The sequence below is a fragment of the Mixophyes fleayi genome, chromosome 3 (assembly GCF_038048845.1).
Source record: "Mixophyes fleayi isolate aMixFle1 chromosome 3, aMixFle1.hap1, whole genome shotgun sequence".
In the NCBI taxonomy this organism is placed as follows: domain Eukaryota; kingdom Metazoa; phylum Chordata; class Amphibia; order Anura; family Limnodynastidae; genus Mixophyes; species Mixophyes fleayi.
The window spans coordinates 283,170,722-283,188,888 of NC_134404.1; the positions used below are offsets into that span (position 1 = coordinate 283,170,722).

Below are 18,167 nucleotides of genomic sequence, written 5' to 3' on the forward strand. Positions count from 1 at the left end.
TGAAATGTGCCATTTTACTGAAACGGTCTACCACAACCCAAATAGTATTATGTCCTGCAGAAGGTGGCAAATCAACAATAAAATCCATGGACAAATGTGTCCAAGGTTTTGCAGGAATGGGCAATGGAAGCAATTGACCCACCGGGCGAGTCCTGGGGACTTTGTTCCTGGCACAAATTTCACATGAGAGGACATGACTTTTGACGTCAGCGGACAAGGATCGCCACCAGACCGTACAGGAAAGGATCTCCAGCGTCTTATAAACTCCAGGGTGTCCAGCAGACCTACTATTATGCGCCTCTGCAAGAACCGCCTTCCTTAGATGGACTGGAACAAAAAGACGTTACTCCGGAGTAGTATCAGGGGCTAATTTCTGGAATCTCTGAAGTGTGATACTCAGATCTTGGGTTAATCCAACATGGATTATGGAAGGAGGAATAATAGGCTCTGGGTTCGAAACTGGAACGTGGTGTGCCAAGAAACTTCTGGACAGAGCATCTGCCCGGACATTTTTGGAACCCGGTCGATAGGTGATCAGGAAATTGAACCGGGTAAAGAATAACGACCAACGGGCCTGTCTGGGATTTAGACGTTTGGCCGATTGTATATATTGCAAGTTCTTGTGGTCGGTAATGACAGAGATCTGATGTGGAGCACCCTCCAGCCAATGTCGCCACTCCTCGAAGGCCCATTTGATTGCCAACAGTTCTCTATTCCCGACATCATAGTTGGCTTCTGCTGAAGAGAACTGACGGGAGAAATAGGCACACGGGTGTAGACGATTAGTATGAGGGTCCTTCTGTGATAGTATAGCCCCAGCACCGACGTCAGAGGCGTCGACCTCAAGAACAAATGATTTAGCTGGATCCGGGTGTCTAAGGACCTGAGCTGAGACAAAGGCTTTTTTCAGGCTTTCGAATGAGGCTACTGCTTGAGGCGACCAATTAGTTGGATCCATTCCTTTACGGGTTAGGGTGACAATGGGAGCCACGATGTCCGCAAAACCTGGAATGAACCTTCTATAATAATTGGAGAAGCCCAGAAACCTCTGCACCGCCTTAAGGTTGTTTGGTTGCACCCAATCTAGAATAGCCTGAACTTTAGTTGGATCCATGGAGAATCCCTCAGAAGAGATTATGTAACCTAAAAAGGATACTTTCTGCACCTCGAACTCACACTTTTCTAGTTTGGCGTAAAGGTGGTTCTCTCGCAGTCTTCGTAGAACTTGTTTGACGTGATTCTGATGTACAGACAGAGATCTGGAATAGATGAGGATATCATCCAAATAGACGACCACGAAACTACCAAGAAAGTCCCGAAGAACCTCATTGATTAAGTCCTGGAATACTGCAGGTGCATTGCTAAGACCGAACGGCATAACCAAATATTCATAATGGCCAGAGTGCGTATTGAATGCCGTCTTCCACTCGTCTCCCTCCTTGATACGGATGAGGTTATACGCTCCACGAAGATCGATTTTTGAGAAGACAGTAGCACCTCTCAGCTGATCAAATAATACGGAGATGAGCGGAAGGGGATAGGTATTCTTGATTGTAATAAGATTCAATCCCCGGTAATCAATACAGGGTCTTAGTCCTCCGTCCTTTTTGGATACAAAGAAGCATCCTGCTCCTACGGGAGTTTTAGATGGCCTGATGAAGCCCTTCTCCAGATTTTCTTCAATGTATTCCTGCATGGACTTGGTCTCCGGACCAGAGAGAGAGTACAGGCGACCCTTAGGCAACTTGGAACCAGGAATAAGCTCGATGGCACAGTCAAAGTCACGGTGAGGTGGTAAGGTGTCAGCAGCTTTCTTGGAGAACACATCCCAGAACTCATGATATTGTGAGGGAAGCTGCTCCGGAATAGACTGAATCACCCGCAGGGGCAGTGACAAGCAGGACTGTGTACAGTAAGAGCTCCACTGGACAATTTCTCCTTTTACCCAGTCCATGACAGGGTTATGACGGGAAAGCCATGGGTGGCCCAAGATCAAGGAAACTGATGAACAATCGATAAGAAGGAAGGTTATTGACTCTGAATGGAGAGCTCCGATTTTTAATTGTAGTGGGGAGGTCTCCCAGGAAATCTTGCCACCAGGCAACGGACCTCCATCTAAGCCACAGACAGTAATAGCGGACTTGAGTTTTACCATCGGAATTTTAGCAGCGCGGGCGAACCCAATGTCCAGGAAGTTGCCTGCAGCTCCACTATCAACGAAGGCGGACAGGTCCATTGAACGAGCACTAAACATGAGCTGTGCAGGGATCAATACAGCGTTTTTCGGGGAGACAATCTGCAGACCTAGGTGAACTTTCCCCTCGTTCCCTAGGCTTGCTCTTTTCCCGGCTTATTCGGGCAGGAACGGGAGAAGTGGCCTTTTGTGCCGCAATAGAGACATAAGCCCTGTGATCTTCTCTTGTCTCTTTCCTCAGGGGAGAGACGATACGCTCCCAATTGCATGGGTTCCTCACCATCCGTGGGAACAGGAATGAAGCCGGATAGAGGTGATGATGTCTCCTTTTCGATTTTCCGCTCTTTAAATCTCCTGTCGATTTTAATGGAGAGGTGCATCAGATCCTCCAGAGAGGTAGGAGATGGGTACTGCACCAAAGAGTCTTTGACCTGTTCCGACAGGCCAAGACGGAACTGACTCCGCAAGGCAGGATCATTCCATCCACTATCAGGTGACCATCTACGGAATTCAGCGCAGTATTCCTCTGCCGAGCGCCGGCCTTGTTTCAAGGCCCGTAGATGAGCTTCAGCGGAGGCAATACGGTCCGGGTCGTCATATAGTAGACCTAACGCCTCGAAGAAAGCGTCTACTGACTGCATGGCAGGACTGGTCTGCGGCAAGGAAAACGCCCAGGACTGGGGGTCACCCTGTAGAAGGGAAATGATAATCCCGACTCTTTGATGCTCTGACCCGGAGGAGCGGGGTCTCAATCAAAAATAGAGCTTGCAGCTCTCCCTGAAATTCCGAAACAGGGACCTATTTCCAGAGAAGCGATCCGGCAAGTTCATCTTAGGTTCACAGACGGAACTTGGAGTGGGTTGTGACACTTTTGCGGCTTCTTCTTGAACAGACAGACGCTCAGCCAATCCCTGGATCATCTGATGTAAGAACTCAACATGGGCTGCTAGGGCTTGTGCCGGAGACGGTGAGGATCCACTTGCATCCATTCCAACCTCGTCTCCGTGAGTGGGCCGGTTATAATGTTAGGAACCCCTCCAGCCGGCACAACACAACCCGGAATCTACTCTGCCAGTCAGGTGTTCACTGGAGCCCCTGATGGTGGGGACAGACTGGGCCGCAGACTGACAGAGGGTCGTGAAGTGCGTACCAGCTGGGGAGAACCCAGGCAAGAAGAGTCAGGTCCACGCAGAGGTCAAGGGCCGGCAGCAGACAACAGTATCGATGAACAAGCTGAGGTCAGGGGTCACAGGCAAATAGCAGAACGGGTAAACAGGCCAAAGATCAGGGTCACAGGAAACACGAGCGAGGTCCAAATCAAAGCCAAGGGTCATACACGGGGAGTCAAATAGAGATATCAGGATACAGGACAGGAACTAGCAGGTTAGCAGACTGGAACACAGGAGCTATAACCGGCAATGAGGCAGCAGACCTCATTGCCTTAAATACCAGTGGCCACCAATCAGAGCCTAGCTCTGAATTAGACACAGCCCCCAGCATAATTAATAGGTTGCATTAATTAGCCCACAGGCTAGAAAATATGGTGAGCGCTGCGCCCGGCTTCCTCTCATTGCCGGGACGCAGCGCTGAAGCGTCTTCTCGTTGCCCCGGCAACGGCCGGGTCAGGGCCGGAAGTGACGTCCTGGTCGCCATAGCGACGGCCGGGACGCAGGTGAGTGAGTCGCAGCGGCTGGGCACCACCGCGGCTCGTAACAGATACACTCTGGAAATTTGGTAGGAGTAGCTGCCAGACCCTGTGGAGGGAACACTTTTTTTTATATACATGAATAGTGTACATGAATATTGTAGGTGTTTTTGTGAAAAGCTTTTAAAAGTAATAAAACATGGTATATAAGGGTAATGCAGCAGATTTTCATATTTCTCTCTCTTATGATGCATCCAATGCATTGAAGAGGGGAAACCTGATTGACAACACTACAGTGTTTGTTAAGAGTTTTCAAGTGACTATATTCTAGTAAGTGAAAGCACTATTGGGTGAAGGTGAATTGTGGATTCTCCTATTCCTGTGATTTGGGCATAGGAGACCTTTGGTACAGGGCTAATTTATTGATCGATAAAAGCACTGCATTTAGTAAGTGCAAGCACAATAGGGGGGTGATTTTATAAAATCATGAATTGAGGTTGGCGTGATTATTCATGTATAATTAAATTAACTTCAACTTGTACATTTTTCTCTTGAAATACTGCTCATTCTAGCCTCGTTAACATGTGGCTTCACTGAAAAATGTAAAAAAAAAAATGTTTAGCATAATTAAAATTCAATTTTGCTGTGTGCTACAACTTTCTGGAATAAATCCGGATCCTTAAAATAGAACTCCTACATGAAATTGTCACATGGAAGACTCAGAAATTACCATTTGGCAGATAGGCTGTGAATATCTGACACATTGTAGCAAAACCTGTAACTATGGAAATAAACCAATCACTGCACCTATGGTTACAAATGTTGGTAGGAAGTGTCAGATATTCATGACATGCAGCCATGTCTGAGTCTTCCACCTGCTGTAGAATTCTGATTTCAAGTATCAGGAGTTGTCCCAGTAACTTGTGCTACACAGCGTAATGATTTTAAACCATGATTAAACAAAAATATATTTTATAACTTTTGTAGACTTTACTTAAAAAATAACAGTCATGAGAGAAAGGAATCATGACTATCTTTATTATATGCATAACTATTGTACTGTATTAATTATTGTTATTACATTAGTAGACTTGTGCTTCTAAATACACTAAATGTGCCTTGCTGGGGCAAAATGCTTGCTATCCTTTTTATTTCATTTATCATAGTAATCCATGGAATTTGATGTTCTGTGTTAGTTGGGAGATATTGCATTTATTAAATGCTGTATTGCAGGTGCTCTGGACTCCTGAAGTGCTGGAGAATGGTGTGCGGTTCTCTTACACAAGTGCTGATGGAGAGGAAGGATATCCTGGAGAGTTAAGAGTCTGGGTTACATATACACTTAGTGGTAGTGAGCTCTCTGTACACTATAAGGCCCAGACCAGTGTGACCACACCTATAAATGTAACAAACCACTCCTATTTCAATTTGGCAGGACAGGTAAGTGTATTATAATATGTAGTGAACAAGTCAATGCAGTGCAGCAACATATTTAAATTTTGATGAGTGCTGACAATTTCTAAGCTGTGCTAGTATTTCACTAGTAACTGCCTATCCAACAGCAAGCTATAGATTGTGTCCTATGCAAGAATATAATCTTAATTTTGAATGTAATGTAAGATCACATAAATGTATGCAAATCATCAACCCTCAAGTGAGAACCAATTGAATGGTGTAATGTGTTACTACCCAAGTATGGTCACCAAGACGCAACCATTTTTTCTCACAGTGCAATAAAATTGGGGAAGATCTTCGCTAGGTGTGTGGTGCATTAAAGATTGTGTTTGTGCAAATCGTTCAGCAAAAATATGTTTCTGAAAAAAACTTTTGTTTAAAATGAATAGTCTGGTTGTGTGTGGACACCATATGGCTGACTATAGATGCAGGAGATTTTTACATTTTAGACAAACCATTGGCTTTATATACAATCAGATACATTTTCAATTAGAGCACACAGGTGATGATTGTATTACAAAAAAAATGATGGGACTTTTGTGACATCATTAGAATACATAGGTTTTAAAGAACTTTATAAACAAAGAGAAAAGTATCTGCACTAATGCCCAGTAAGTAAGAGATGGCTGCCAAAAACGGGGATAGTGTAGATGGGGGGGGATCCCTCCCCTTGGTTGGATATCAAAAGAACCACAAGTAAAATTTAGGGTAATCCCCAGGCGCCTGATAGGATGTAATTTTTTGTCAGTGTTTAATGTAGACATGTATTCCATCTTCCAATAACAAATAATGCGGTAACAATCAAATCCGTAATTTGCATAAATAATTGAGATCAGAACAATAGACAAGCAGAAGCCTTGCTGACATTAAAGGTTCTGCAGACAAACAAAGTTGCTCACTCTCTTGTTATAGTACAAGTTGTCACAATGTTCAATCCGATAGCATAGATATCATGGGTTAGGGGTCCCAAATACTATGTGAGTTATATGTATAGCACAAACTGTTGAAAACAACAAACTCCTTAGGCTGTAAATTCTGCCCGGATTCGTTGAGCAAATAAAAGTCAATATAAGTAAATATAAGTCAATAAGACACTCCAAAAATTGGCAGTAACTTCGGTACAGCACAGGAGGGGAAAGAAGGTCCACTTACCCTGCTCCCGGGAAGCCCGCTCTGCAGATGTCTGTTTGGGGAGGCTACTTTAGCTCAACAGCTTTCTATAGTATACACCTTGCTTTAATTTACTAAAACATGTCACTTTCTCATTCTATCAAAATAAGTGCAACAGAGGATTCCTTTTATATTCTTTTTATTCTTTATTACCCCCCAGTCTTTTCAGAGTAACTTTATATGCATTTGCATAATTCACTACTGAACCTACCCATTGGAAGGTCCTGATTGAAACATCTGGTCTGCAGTTTTAGTGACTTTCTATTGGATAACTCCGTTTACAAGGCAATTATAAAAGGAGGCAGAATGGATTTTGCTCTCCAAATATCCCTGAGGGAGCCTATCATTGGGCGAAACGCGTAGGTTACGAATTACAAACGGATTTACTAGTATTTACCATCATTTATACAATTACGGATTTGATTGTTACCGCATTATTTGTTATTGGAAGATTGAATACATGTCTTCATTCACCCTCACGATCTTGCATGGACTTATTTTACATTAAACACTGACAAAAAATTACATCCTATCAGGCGCCTGGGGATTACCCCAAGTTTTACTTGTGGTTCTTTTAAAGAACTTAAATTCAACCATTTTAGATTACAATTTCTCACCATTCCTGATTCCATTCTTGACTAATTCAGACCATACTTGGCTACTCTCTCGGAATTTCTGAGAGACTCCCGAGTTTCTGGGATTTCTCTAATTCTCCCACGAGAGCAGTGCACCCTCCCGCATCTGACCCACTTCCCTAGTGTAGGGTGGGGCTTGATGACGCGATTAACAGCGAATTGTCCTCATGGCCCCACCCCCTGCTGCATGATGCCACAAATCACCGCATTGCACAGCAGAAGTGGGTCCGTGATGACACAGATCAAGTTCTACGCCCCCCCACAGTCAATTGCCACTTGGACTTCACCTCCAGGAGAGTTACATAAAGTTGACAAGTATGATTTAGACATTTACAACTGATCATGTTTACTCTGTTGTCCCCCACAAATGTTTTCATTTTCTTTCTTGGATCTTTAGATTGGATTAATATCGGATATTTTATGGCCAATGTAGGCCTTTAGTAACCTAACATAAGGAGAAGTTTACAACTCAATATATGAATCAATTAAGTGGGATAAAATGTACATTATTTATATTCTTCAGATATTGGTAAATTACACCATTTTGTCACCTGTTACTTGCAAGATTACATGCTAAAATATAGTTCTTTTTATTACATTACGCTTCTGTTGTCAGGGTGTTTTTCTTGTCCACACAATAATACTTTTCTACATATTTTGTACTTGTCGGATTTAGTAAATGCCTTTCGGATGTGTGAAATCTGTCCTGTATCTTCTTTCAACAAAATGTCATGGCACACATGAATTGGTTAATTTATGTTTCAATATCCAAGAAAGTTTAAAGAAAATGAATGATAGCATATCCTGTTTGTATGTTTGCTTTCATGTCTTCATTGAACGCAGCCTTTTCAATCTTAGCCTTTGTACTTTTTCAAGGGTGCAGAAAATATATATGACCATGAAATTTCCATTGATGCTGAGCATTATCTTCCTGTAGATGACACTATGATACCCACAGGTAAGAGTTCATATAAAAGTATTAAATCCTCAATAGAAATGAAGGTACTTTAAAAATATTTTCTATCATGTAAAGACAGGGCAGTACACCTACAATGCAAAAATAGAATATTTAAGCCCTATGCAGCATATTTTAAATTGGTAGCATATGGTCTGGTTAATAAAAACAAGTATTTAGTAATCATTGTTTAAGTTCAATGGAATCCCTTACATGACCTTTTGGGTACAACATAATGGTCCTGTTGCAAACAGAACAGATAAGATTTTTTGGATCACTGTTAGTAAATATTGGGTTTTACTGTAGCAACAGAAAGAACTGTTGAGTCCATAACTTGAGAGATAAAGTAGAACATTATCAGTTGAGGGGTTTAGAACACCAAGTTTTCTGACCAGGAAACTACGGCATTCCACAGCAAGGATATGCTCAGTTACAGTAGCATTAAAGTGAATGGGGAATGCTGTTACTTTTTATCGCCATAGCAATGCTTACAGCAGTTTGAAAGCAGAATTGCTGTGGTATAAAATGCAATCAGTATTCACTGTGATGCTACTTTGGCTGAGTATCCTCACTGTTTAGAATGCTGATTTCTTTATTACAAAATGTTGGCATTCTAAAACACCTGGCTTACATTGCGGTAACAGTACTTGAATTGTGATTGTATGTGTAGCTTTGGAACTACAATACCTATTTACGTTAAATGTAATGTAGAATAGGGAATGCTGGAGTGTATGATATAGAGAAAAAGTATCTTTTGCAGTAAATTATAAGGATAGTGTACATCAATCTGCTTGTGCAAACAAATGGCTTTCAAATCCCAAAATACAATCCAAATTAGGGAATTCAGTAACACAAATGTGTAAGCTATAGAGAAAATTAGCAAATACCAGGCCTAGACATTTGTAGGCAGCTGTCCAGTTGGTGCACCTGTCCTGGAGTTACCTTATCATATTGTGGCTTAGCCGGATCATAGCTGTTAAGATGAATATCATTACCACATGGTTATATCTCTTCCAGACACTCCCTTTGGAACCCCTCTTCTCTCGGCTAAACAAGTTCCAGAAAGTCCTCATTCGGTTTGTTATGAACATCAGACCCCTTATGTCCAAAATTCTGTGAAAACCTATATCTAGAGGTGGAAGGGGTCTTCCCAACATAAAGCTATGTTACCTAGCAGCACACTTATCCCAAATAGCGGTATCATGCTCTCCCACAGGAACAACTTCCTGGCTAAAAGTTATACCTGGGGGAGACTTGCACATTACTTCCAACCATAATATTCTCTGCAAACATGTGGGTTCATACTTTTAAAACTAAATGTCACCAATGCTATTTCCCCTATGACCCCAATCTGGATTAACCCAGACTTCCCACCAGGTACTCCCACAGCCAGGTTTACATGCTGGATCCAAGCAAGTCTTAAATTATTCCCTACTGACCTCTGTAGACAGGGCCAATGGCTGTCCCTTTCCAATCTTTAGCAAAAATACTCCTCAAAAATACTCCATACGCTAAACCCATTTAAATATTTTCAAATAATACATTTCCTACACTTTTGTTACCTTCAGCTCAGATCCTTTGAGATTTCACTTCATTTAAATGTATCTGCAGACATTATACCACATGCAAGAGAATTATCTCTCAGATATATGACATCCTATATAACTCTGCCCTATCATAAAGCAGAATGGGAGAGTGACCTTGGCACCCAGAAGTTGAGGTGACTTGGAAGGACATGAGGTTGGGTATCACTAAAACCTTTATTTCAATCAGGGTTAAGGAAACGATCCCCAGGCTGTACTATAGGTGGTACTATACCTTGAGACTCAGTAGGATGTTCCCTGCCGCTATCCCCCCAAGAACTTCAATACATTTTAAAGAAAAACTAGCTTTAAAGAAAACTGGCTTACTAGTAAAGAATTGGGAAACCTCACTCTCCTCATCATTCACTGCACTTAACAAAACAGATTTGGCAGATTGTAGCAATAGAGAAAATCACTTCTTATCTCCATGCTAGAGGTCATGTATGTAACCAGGTCTGAACCACTTGGTCCTTTATAGAGATCTGGCCCTAACCCTCTTCTGCCTCCTCATTCCCCACCTTGACCCATGTGTGATGAGGATACATAATCCCTTCAAGTCCTTCTTCCAGTTCTAGAGCTGTCTTTCTTCACACACCCTACTGTGCTAGGCACCCTCCTTTTCTTTTTCTTATGGGTAGCCATGGAGGCCAAACTCACTCTATTAATCTTGTACCCCCCCTTTTTTTTTTTTTCTTTAAAAAAACCCCAAAAAACCCCTTCTCTTAGTTAATGCTGTTTATACTGTTCCACTGTACACAAAAAAGGTTTACCTTAATTTCTTCTGCAAGTGTTTTCTTGTTTTTCTTGTTAGACAAATCAAAATAAAGAATTATAACAAAATTATATACATATAAGTTAAGCAGACGTTTAATTTTTTACTTTCAACCTTTGTATTTTAAACCTATAATGACTGCCACTGGATAGAAAACTTAGTGCAGACAGCAGAACGTGAGCCTGAGATTTTGGATATAAGCCACATTTATTAAAATTGCCTTCAGAAGTAGTTTGTTGAATATTAAAAGTGTGACCCAGTTGTAACTATGTAATTCACTTTTATGTCACTTACAAGGTCTGTTCATAAACATGGAGCATATGGTCACTATGTTGTTCTTCTCTAAGTATGATGGCATCAGCAAATAAGCTGATATGTTAGAGCAGGCAAAAATATTTCTTGCCATTTTATACATATGCCTCAGGCATAAGCTAACCCAGCTTGACGAATTTTAAAATTCACGTAGAGCTCACAACACTCTATCAGGAATGTCATGGTTCTTACAAACACTGTGTAAATTGAAGCCAGCATAGTTTGCTTTGTATGCACTAGGTATAGAAGGAAGCCAATTGCAATTACATCACCACCAGATTGAGAATATAATGGGAAGAAATTCACTTATGATTTACTCCTACTATTAATTTCATGTTCTTTTTTTTTTTTTTAATAAGTTTTTATTGAGGTTTTTAGCAACAAACACAGGTTACATATATGTAATTTTCCTCAGTATTCGCTTTGGATGGTGAGTGATAAAGAGATTATAACATCATAACAACATAGCACTAAGCCAAAGATGGCTAAATGTGTCAGAGAGTGCGAACATTCCCATCCACGAAAGGTGGGTGTAGCTGACCTGACATATAAAACATAGAGACAGACAGGGGGGGGGGATATAACAAGGAAACATAAGGAAAGAATGGGGGATAGCATGATGCAAGTCATCATAATAATAAAAGGCCTACAGCATATACAGAGGAGATATAGAACATAGTCTAATCCAACCATTACAGACGGCTGGTTCACCCTTGTAACCTAAAGATACATGTTTCAGACGGATGTACCCAAAGCCGCAAACTCTGGCGAATCTATAAAATCCAACCAAGGTCTCCATATAGTATAATATGTTACAAAAGAGTCCCTATCTGACAAGTATAGTTCTTCCATGGACCTGTAATATTCTAATCTCCTGATCCAATCCCGAACATTTGGTGGCGTGGTTGTTTTCCATCTCACAGGTATGACTGCCTTGGCGGCTGATATCACAAATTTTAACAGAGATTTTTTAAAGCAGGAAATAGGCATATCTACTTTATTGAGGAGCCAGTACACCGGGGTATCGGGAATAGCCTGGCCAAGCATCTTCCGTGTGATGTCTATCACCTGCGACCAAAAGGGTTGTAGTACGGGGCAATCCCACCAGATATGTAATAAAGATCCTGGTCCTAAACTACATCTCCAGCAGGCACTAGACAGACCGCGAAACATTTTTGCAAGATGTTCCGGGCATCTGTACCACCTGGTAAGAACCTTAAAGTGGGTCTCTAATATTGAGACGTTAGGTGAGCAAGCATGGATTGCCTGGAAAATTTTCGACCAATCAGTCTCTCGTAGTTCTATTCCTAGATCCCTTTCCCATTCCAAGAGGAATTTCAGGGGAGATCTAAAGCGAAACTCGATTAAGAGTTTGTAGATAGTCGATAAGGAGTGTGGGGTGTGGTGAGGTTTGCTACAAAGGGATTTAAAGACTGTCAGATTCCTATTAATATCATGTTTTGAGAGACTAAAGGAGAGAAAATGTTTAAGCTGGAGATATCGCCAGATCTCTCTATTGGGTAGTTTCCACTTAGATTGAATCTCTACAAATGAGAGGACCCCAGTAGCTCCCACCAACTGGCCGACACGATGGATTCCTGCTCGCAACCACAGGTTAAACGCTTATGGAGTAGTTCCAGGGGGGAACTTAGGGTTATTGAACAATGGCGTTAGTGGGGATGTTAAAGATGATATATGAGTAAGAGTTCTTAACTTAGACCATTTAATAAGAGTGGGCCCTAGGGTAGGGTGTGAGATTCTGGGTATTTTGATTAACCAAATTAACGTAGTACTAGAAGAGTCGAGATATGATGATTCGATCGCTACCCATTGTTTCTTACCCTCTTGAACTGACATCTCCATTATTCTGGTTAAGATTGCAGCATCATAGTATGAGGGTATGTGGGGAAGCTGGAGACCCCCCAAGTGTCTTCGTCTAAATAAAGTTTCGTGCTTGAATCTTGGGCGCCTCCCACTCCACACAAAGTCCCGCACCAAACGTTGGATGCCCTGAAACCAGGAGTCGGGGATTAAAATAGGTAACGTCTGTATGAGGTAGAGAAGTCGAGGTAGGACATTCATTTTTATAATGTTAACCCTACCTATCCATGTGAAATTCTTGCTCTGCCACTCTCTCAAATCAGTCCGGAGATTCCCAAGAAGTGGTTTAAAGTTGAGGTCGTATAAGCGCGAGAGATCGTTAGAAAGTACCACGCCTAAATATTTCAATTGGGTGGGATGCCAAATAAAAGGGAAGGCACATTTTAAACCCTCCACCACGGGGGCCGGGGTATTAATATTCAGAGCCACTGACTTGCCATAGTTAATTTTGAAGTTAGATAGTAAACCAAACCTTCCGAATTCTTTAACCAAGTTGGGTAGGGAAACAACCGGGTTGGTAATAACGGCCAAAAGGTCGTCCGCGAATAAAGCGAGTTTATGTTCTCTCTCACCCACTTGAACACCAGATATATTCGGATTGGCCCTGATTGCCCTTGCCAACGCCTCCATGCACAGCACAAATATGAGCGGAGACAGCGGACACCCCTGCCTAGTGCCATTATTAATCATCACCGTTTCCGACAGATCACCATTAATTTTAATTCTAGCCCTGGGTTGTCGATAGAGTGCTAAGATTCTATGAAGTCCCAATGGGCCTAATCCAAGATGCTCCAGGAGCCCTCTCATAAACGGCCAACTCACACGGTCAAAGGCCTTTTCTGCGTCTGTAGACAAGAGCATTGAAGCCGTTGTTGAGCATGAAGCAGAGTAAATCAAATCTATCACCTTGGTGGTGTTGTCCCGTGCCTCGCGATCCGGGACAAAGCCCACCTGATCTGAGTGAATCAGATCTGGGAGTAGGTATTTTAATCTATTTGCGATAAGTTTTGCGTACAACTTAACGTCTACGTTCAGCAAGGAAATAGGCCTATAGCTTGCACATTGAGAGGGGTCCTTTCCTTCTTTGGGGATCACCGTTATATGGGCTTCCAAACTCTGCGGGGAGAAAGCGGAGTCGTTGGAGATTGCATTAAAGGCCGGCACCATCAGGGGTATCAATTTATCTTTAAAGGTCTTATAGTATGCCATGGAAAAGCCATCAGGGCCCGGACTTTTACCTGAAGGTGTTGATTTAATTGCCTCCCTCAACTCCCCTTCAGTGAAAGGTTGTTCCAGTTTATCTCTATCTGATCTTGAGAGAGTGGGAAAACTGATCTCCTTTAAATATGCCTCAATTTGAGCTGAGTGTGTGGCATCTATAGGGGAATTTCATGTTCTTTTTAAAAAAAACAAAGGGATAATTAATTTTAATTAATATTATAGTCTAAATGTTAATTAAATAGTCTAAATATTAATTAAAATGGCACTTTTAATTAATATTTTAGTGTAAATGTTTTCAAAATTTACACTAAAATTTAGAGTGTTTTTGAAAAAAAAAATGTAACACTTTCCCCAAGAACAGTTACAAGTATTAATCCGCTACCTTAAGTACAAATTGTTCCCCAAACCTCTTAGATTGTAAGATAATTTGGGAAAGGCTATCTTTCATGTTGTTATATGTTATTTATTTGTACCATGACTCCTCAATGTACTGCACTACATAATATGTTGGTGCTTTATTCTGTAGCACTATTAAAATTCTCAGAGTATTTTGCTGAGTAGCGCAAACTATGTATTTCATAGATCCCAACAATCAGAATCCCGAAAGCGGGTCAAAATAAGCTCTGCACAGTTATGCCCAAATTACATCCGTAAATGGGCATATTTAGTCAGAGCCCCACCCAACATTCCAACTAAGCCGAATTGGGGCGTCACGCCAAAATAGGGTCATTTGGGATGTATGGGATTAGGTAATATATGTTATAAACCCGCATGTGTCCATATATGTCCAATATAAGTGTTCTCTTTAGTGTAGAACACTCTGCCCTTAATACTGCTTATTTTTAAGCTCTAGATATTTAAGCCTTCCCTGTGACACCAACTAGTGTATGATGTGGCTGAATCTATAACTGCTTCATGGGAAATTACAATCAAGTCTGGCATTTACTGTGTACTTTCCAGGAAGCTGGTAACAGATATCGGGTAGTTTTTTTGTCTTTGATCAGCGAACTGATTCATTCAAATATGTGCAAGACAACCCACCTATATATGTTCTTTTATATGTGCTCTCAGGACCGATATCTGGGACATGTCACTAACTTCACCTCAGTTTGACCTTATTAGTGACATGCCATTACAGTGTTCTTAATCGAAACATTATTGCACTTCCTGTATTTGTTTTTTTTCTAATCCTAAAACAAATGATTTACATTTTCACTACTTGTAGTCTGGACCAAACTTGCACCTCTGGAGACCCTAGTATTTCAGCATTTTCACGCTGTGTCTGGTTTGCCTGGACTTGCTGGGACCTGTAGTTCACCAATGTAAAATAGTGTTTCATTCACTAGGGAAGAGCCCTAGTGCTGTCAGCCTGGGGCTAGGTACCCTTAGGGAGTGGGCCTGCAATTTTTTGCAAACCCCAACTTCCTAGGGAATCCATCCCTGTGCTGACCAGCCTGGAGCTGTATGTCATTATGGCAGGGGGACCCCACGCTGTGGGTTCCCCTGCTATAGTGCAACCAGCCCTGGCTGGCAAAGCCTAGGGCTGGTTGGAAGGGAATTGGGGGGACACCACACTGGTTGTCCCCAGGAGCGGGGAGGGGGGATCGAAATGGAGGCCCCATCTCACCTACTTCACAATGAAGTGGGAGAATGGCCTGCTTTCCCAGGAGACCTACCCAGAATTAGGGATTCTCTCGAATGTTCCGGATAGTGGACATGTATGGATCATGCTGGCAGGGACTCTTGGGGTCAATGAATGGTTGCTGTGTCTAAGTTTACAAGAAGCAATTGTGTGTCCAAGACAACCTCACTTCCATGCTACATGAGCCTTGTTTTGTTGGCTGCAGCTAAGAACACAGTGCGCAGGGCTGCCTGCTGCCTTACTATATATAGTAATGGCATCATAATTTAGGACAGCAATCAATGGTTGAGGATACTCTTCAGTTAACTAAAGTGTACCTATTGCCTGTGGACAACAGAGGCAGCCTACTGAGACATGAGGCACATTTGGCAGACTGTTTTCTCATAATTATTGGTTCAGTCCCCTAAATGGTTATCCCTGCTTTGTAGGCAGTGGGCATTGTTTTATAGTGGCCATTTTTAGGTATAAATTGGACCTGTCGCTTTGATTGCTTGGCAATGGCAGATCGCAATTGTTACAGTGTTACTTATTATTTTTAATGAATAATTGTTACACAACTTCTAACAAATTCCAACAAATCATCTGGCATAAACTGTACTCTCATTTCTAATGATTGTTACAGGAGAGGTGGCAACAGTTCAGGGAACTTGCTTTGACTTGAGGAAGCCAGTTAACCTTGGGAACCAGATGGGCAAATTGCAAATAAATGGCTATGATCACAACTTCTGCTTGAGTGTAACACAGAAACCTCAACATTGTGCAAGGTAAGGAAAACATATCACAGTTTACTATCTGTCAAACTTGGAGTTCTACTTTTTTTTTGCAGGGCAAATTAAATGCCAGGATAATGGGTCTGATCTGATTATTTATTACTACTGTAATGATTCATGGGGAGCTTACTAGGCTTCACCTGTTACTGGGATCTTGATATACCCTTAAGTTAGTACAATGTCCCCTAATAGTTGATATCACTAAAGTATACAGGAATTTCTGAAAATATGTATTATTGCCCCAATCTTGTAGATGGTAAAATTACATTTTATTGAAAAAAGTAAAAACAATTAGCAATAATTTCAATATTACTAATCTATCATTAGCTGTTCCTCTAAATAAGGATGTGCTTAATCTATCATTAATAAAGAATGCTTCAGTCATGTTATTTTTGACTAAAAAAAACATGGGTTAGTTCCACCATTATGCAAAGCCGGGCGGCACATCTTGAGATCCACCTCCACACGGGCAGCATATGTGCCTGGTTTACGACAAGTCATTGTCATCAGCGGTTATTTGCACCTGCAGTATATCCGGTGCAAAATATACTACTGACAGGTCTGCATGAGGACACATTTGCGTACCCACTTTTTGATTGAAAAAATAGCTTTATTTTGCATAAAATACAAAACACACATACAATACATTACATTCAAGTGTACGCAGTAAGATATAACAGCCTATACCCTAGGTTCCCAAACTGTGCGCCGCGGCTCCCAGGGGTGCTGCGGCGCTGTCACAGGGGTGCCGTGGACAGGAAGAAAAAAGAAAAAAAAACACTTACCAATCCGGCGGTGCCCGGGACCCAGCATCCTCCTCCTTCCTCGCTTCTCACTGAATGCCGGGCGTGACGTCGCGCCCGGCATTCAGTGAGAAGCGAGGAAGGAGGAGGATGCTGGGTCCCGGGCACCGCCGCCTTGGTAAGTAGTTTTTTTGTTTTGTTTTTTCTTCTTCCTGTCCACGGCGGGGGCACAGCGAGGGGCAGAGGCTGAGGGGGCAGAGGCTGAGGGAACAGAGCGGGCAGAGGCTGTGGGGGCAGAGCGGGCAGAGGCAGAGCGGGCAGAGGCTGAGGGGGCAGAGCGGGCAGAGGCTGAGGGGACAGAGCGGGCAGAGGCTGAGGGGACAGAGCGGGCAGAGGCTGAGGGGACAGAGCGGGCGGAGGCTGAGGGGACAGAGCGGGCGGAGGCTGAGGGGACAGAGCATGGGGGCACAGTGTGTGTGTGTGTGGATGCAGGGGGCACAGTGTGTGTGTGGATGCAGGGGGCACTGAGTGTGTGGATGCAGGGGGCACTGAGTGTGTGGATGCAGGGGGCACTGAGTGTGTGGATGCAGGGGGCACTGAGTGTGTGGATGCAGGGGGCACTGAGTGTGTGGATGCAGGGGGCACAGAGTGTGTGGATGCAGGGGGCACAGAGTGTGTCGATGCAGGGGGCACAGTGTGTGTGTGGATGTAGAGGGCACTGAGTGTGTGGATGAGTGTGTGGATGCAGGGGGCACAGAGTGTGTTAGCTGTAAATTATTTTTGGATTGGATTTATCTGTATTATTTTTGTATACAACTAAATAAGTATTTCTGTTCTGACCTAAATACTTATTACGTCTTTTTGACTACTTATAAAACGGGACTGCTCGGTAATTATTTTGGAGGGGTGCCTTGAAAAATTATGGAGACTCTAAGGGTGCCGCGAACTGCAAAAGTTTGGGAACCACTGGCCTATACTATACATCAAGTACTGCACTAACCATTCAAACTTGCACATTATAGCATTGCTATAAAAAACGGTAGATGTGAGGGGGACGGTAGGTGAGAGGGGTAGGGTGGGGAAGTCACGAGCCCAAAGCTTTATTGTGGACTAACACAAAAAGGGAAGGGTGCATAAATAAGGCATAACATACAATAATACTTCAAACTGTGATAGGGGAATAAGTTGG

General features: G+C 42.5%; 1 protein-coding gene across 5 annotated transcripts in view; it reads left to right on the plus strand.

Annotated features, from left to right (window-relative positions):
* GALM (galactose mutarotase) overlaps window positions 1–18,167 on the plus strand; it is a 254,174-nt gene that overhangs the window by 17,228 nt on the left and 218,779 nt on the right. For all 5 annotated transcript variants that reach the window (XR_012689749.1, XR_012689750.1, XM_075203703.1 and 2 more), the window contains 3 exons: window positions 5,073–5,279; window positions 7,976–8,057; window positions 16,088–16,229. Coding sequence is in view for 3 of the 5 variants with exons in the window: in XM_075203703.1 (XP_075059804.1) it covers window positions 5,073–5,279; window positions 7,976–8,057; window positions 16,088–16,229 (431 nt within the window). In the remaining 2 variants the exon portion in view is untranslated. The remainder of the gene's footprint in view (window positions 1–5,072; window positions 5,280–7,975; window positions 8,058–16,087; window positions 16,230–18,167) is intronic.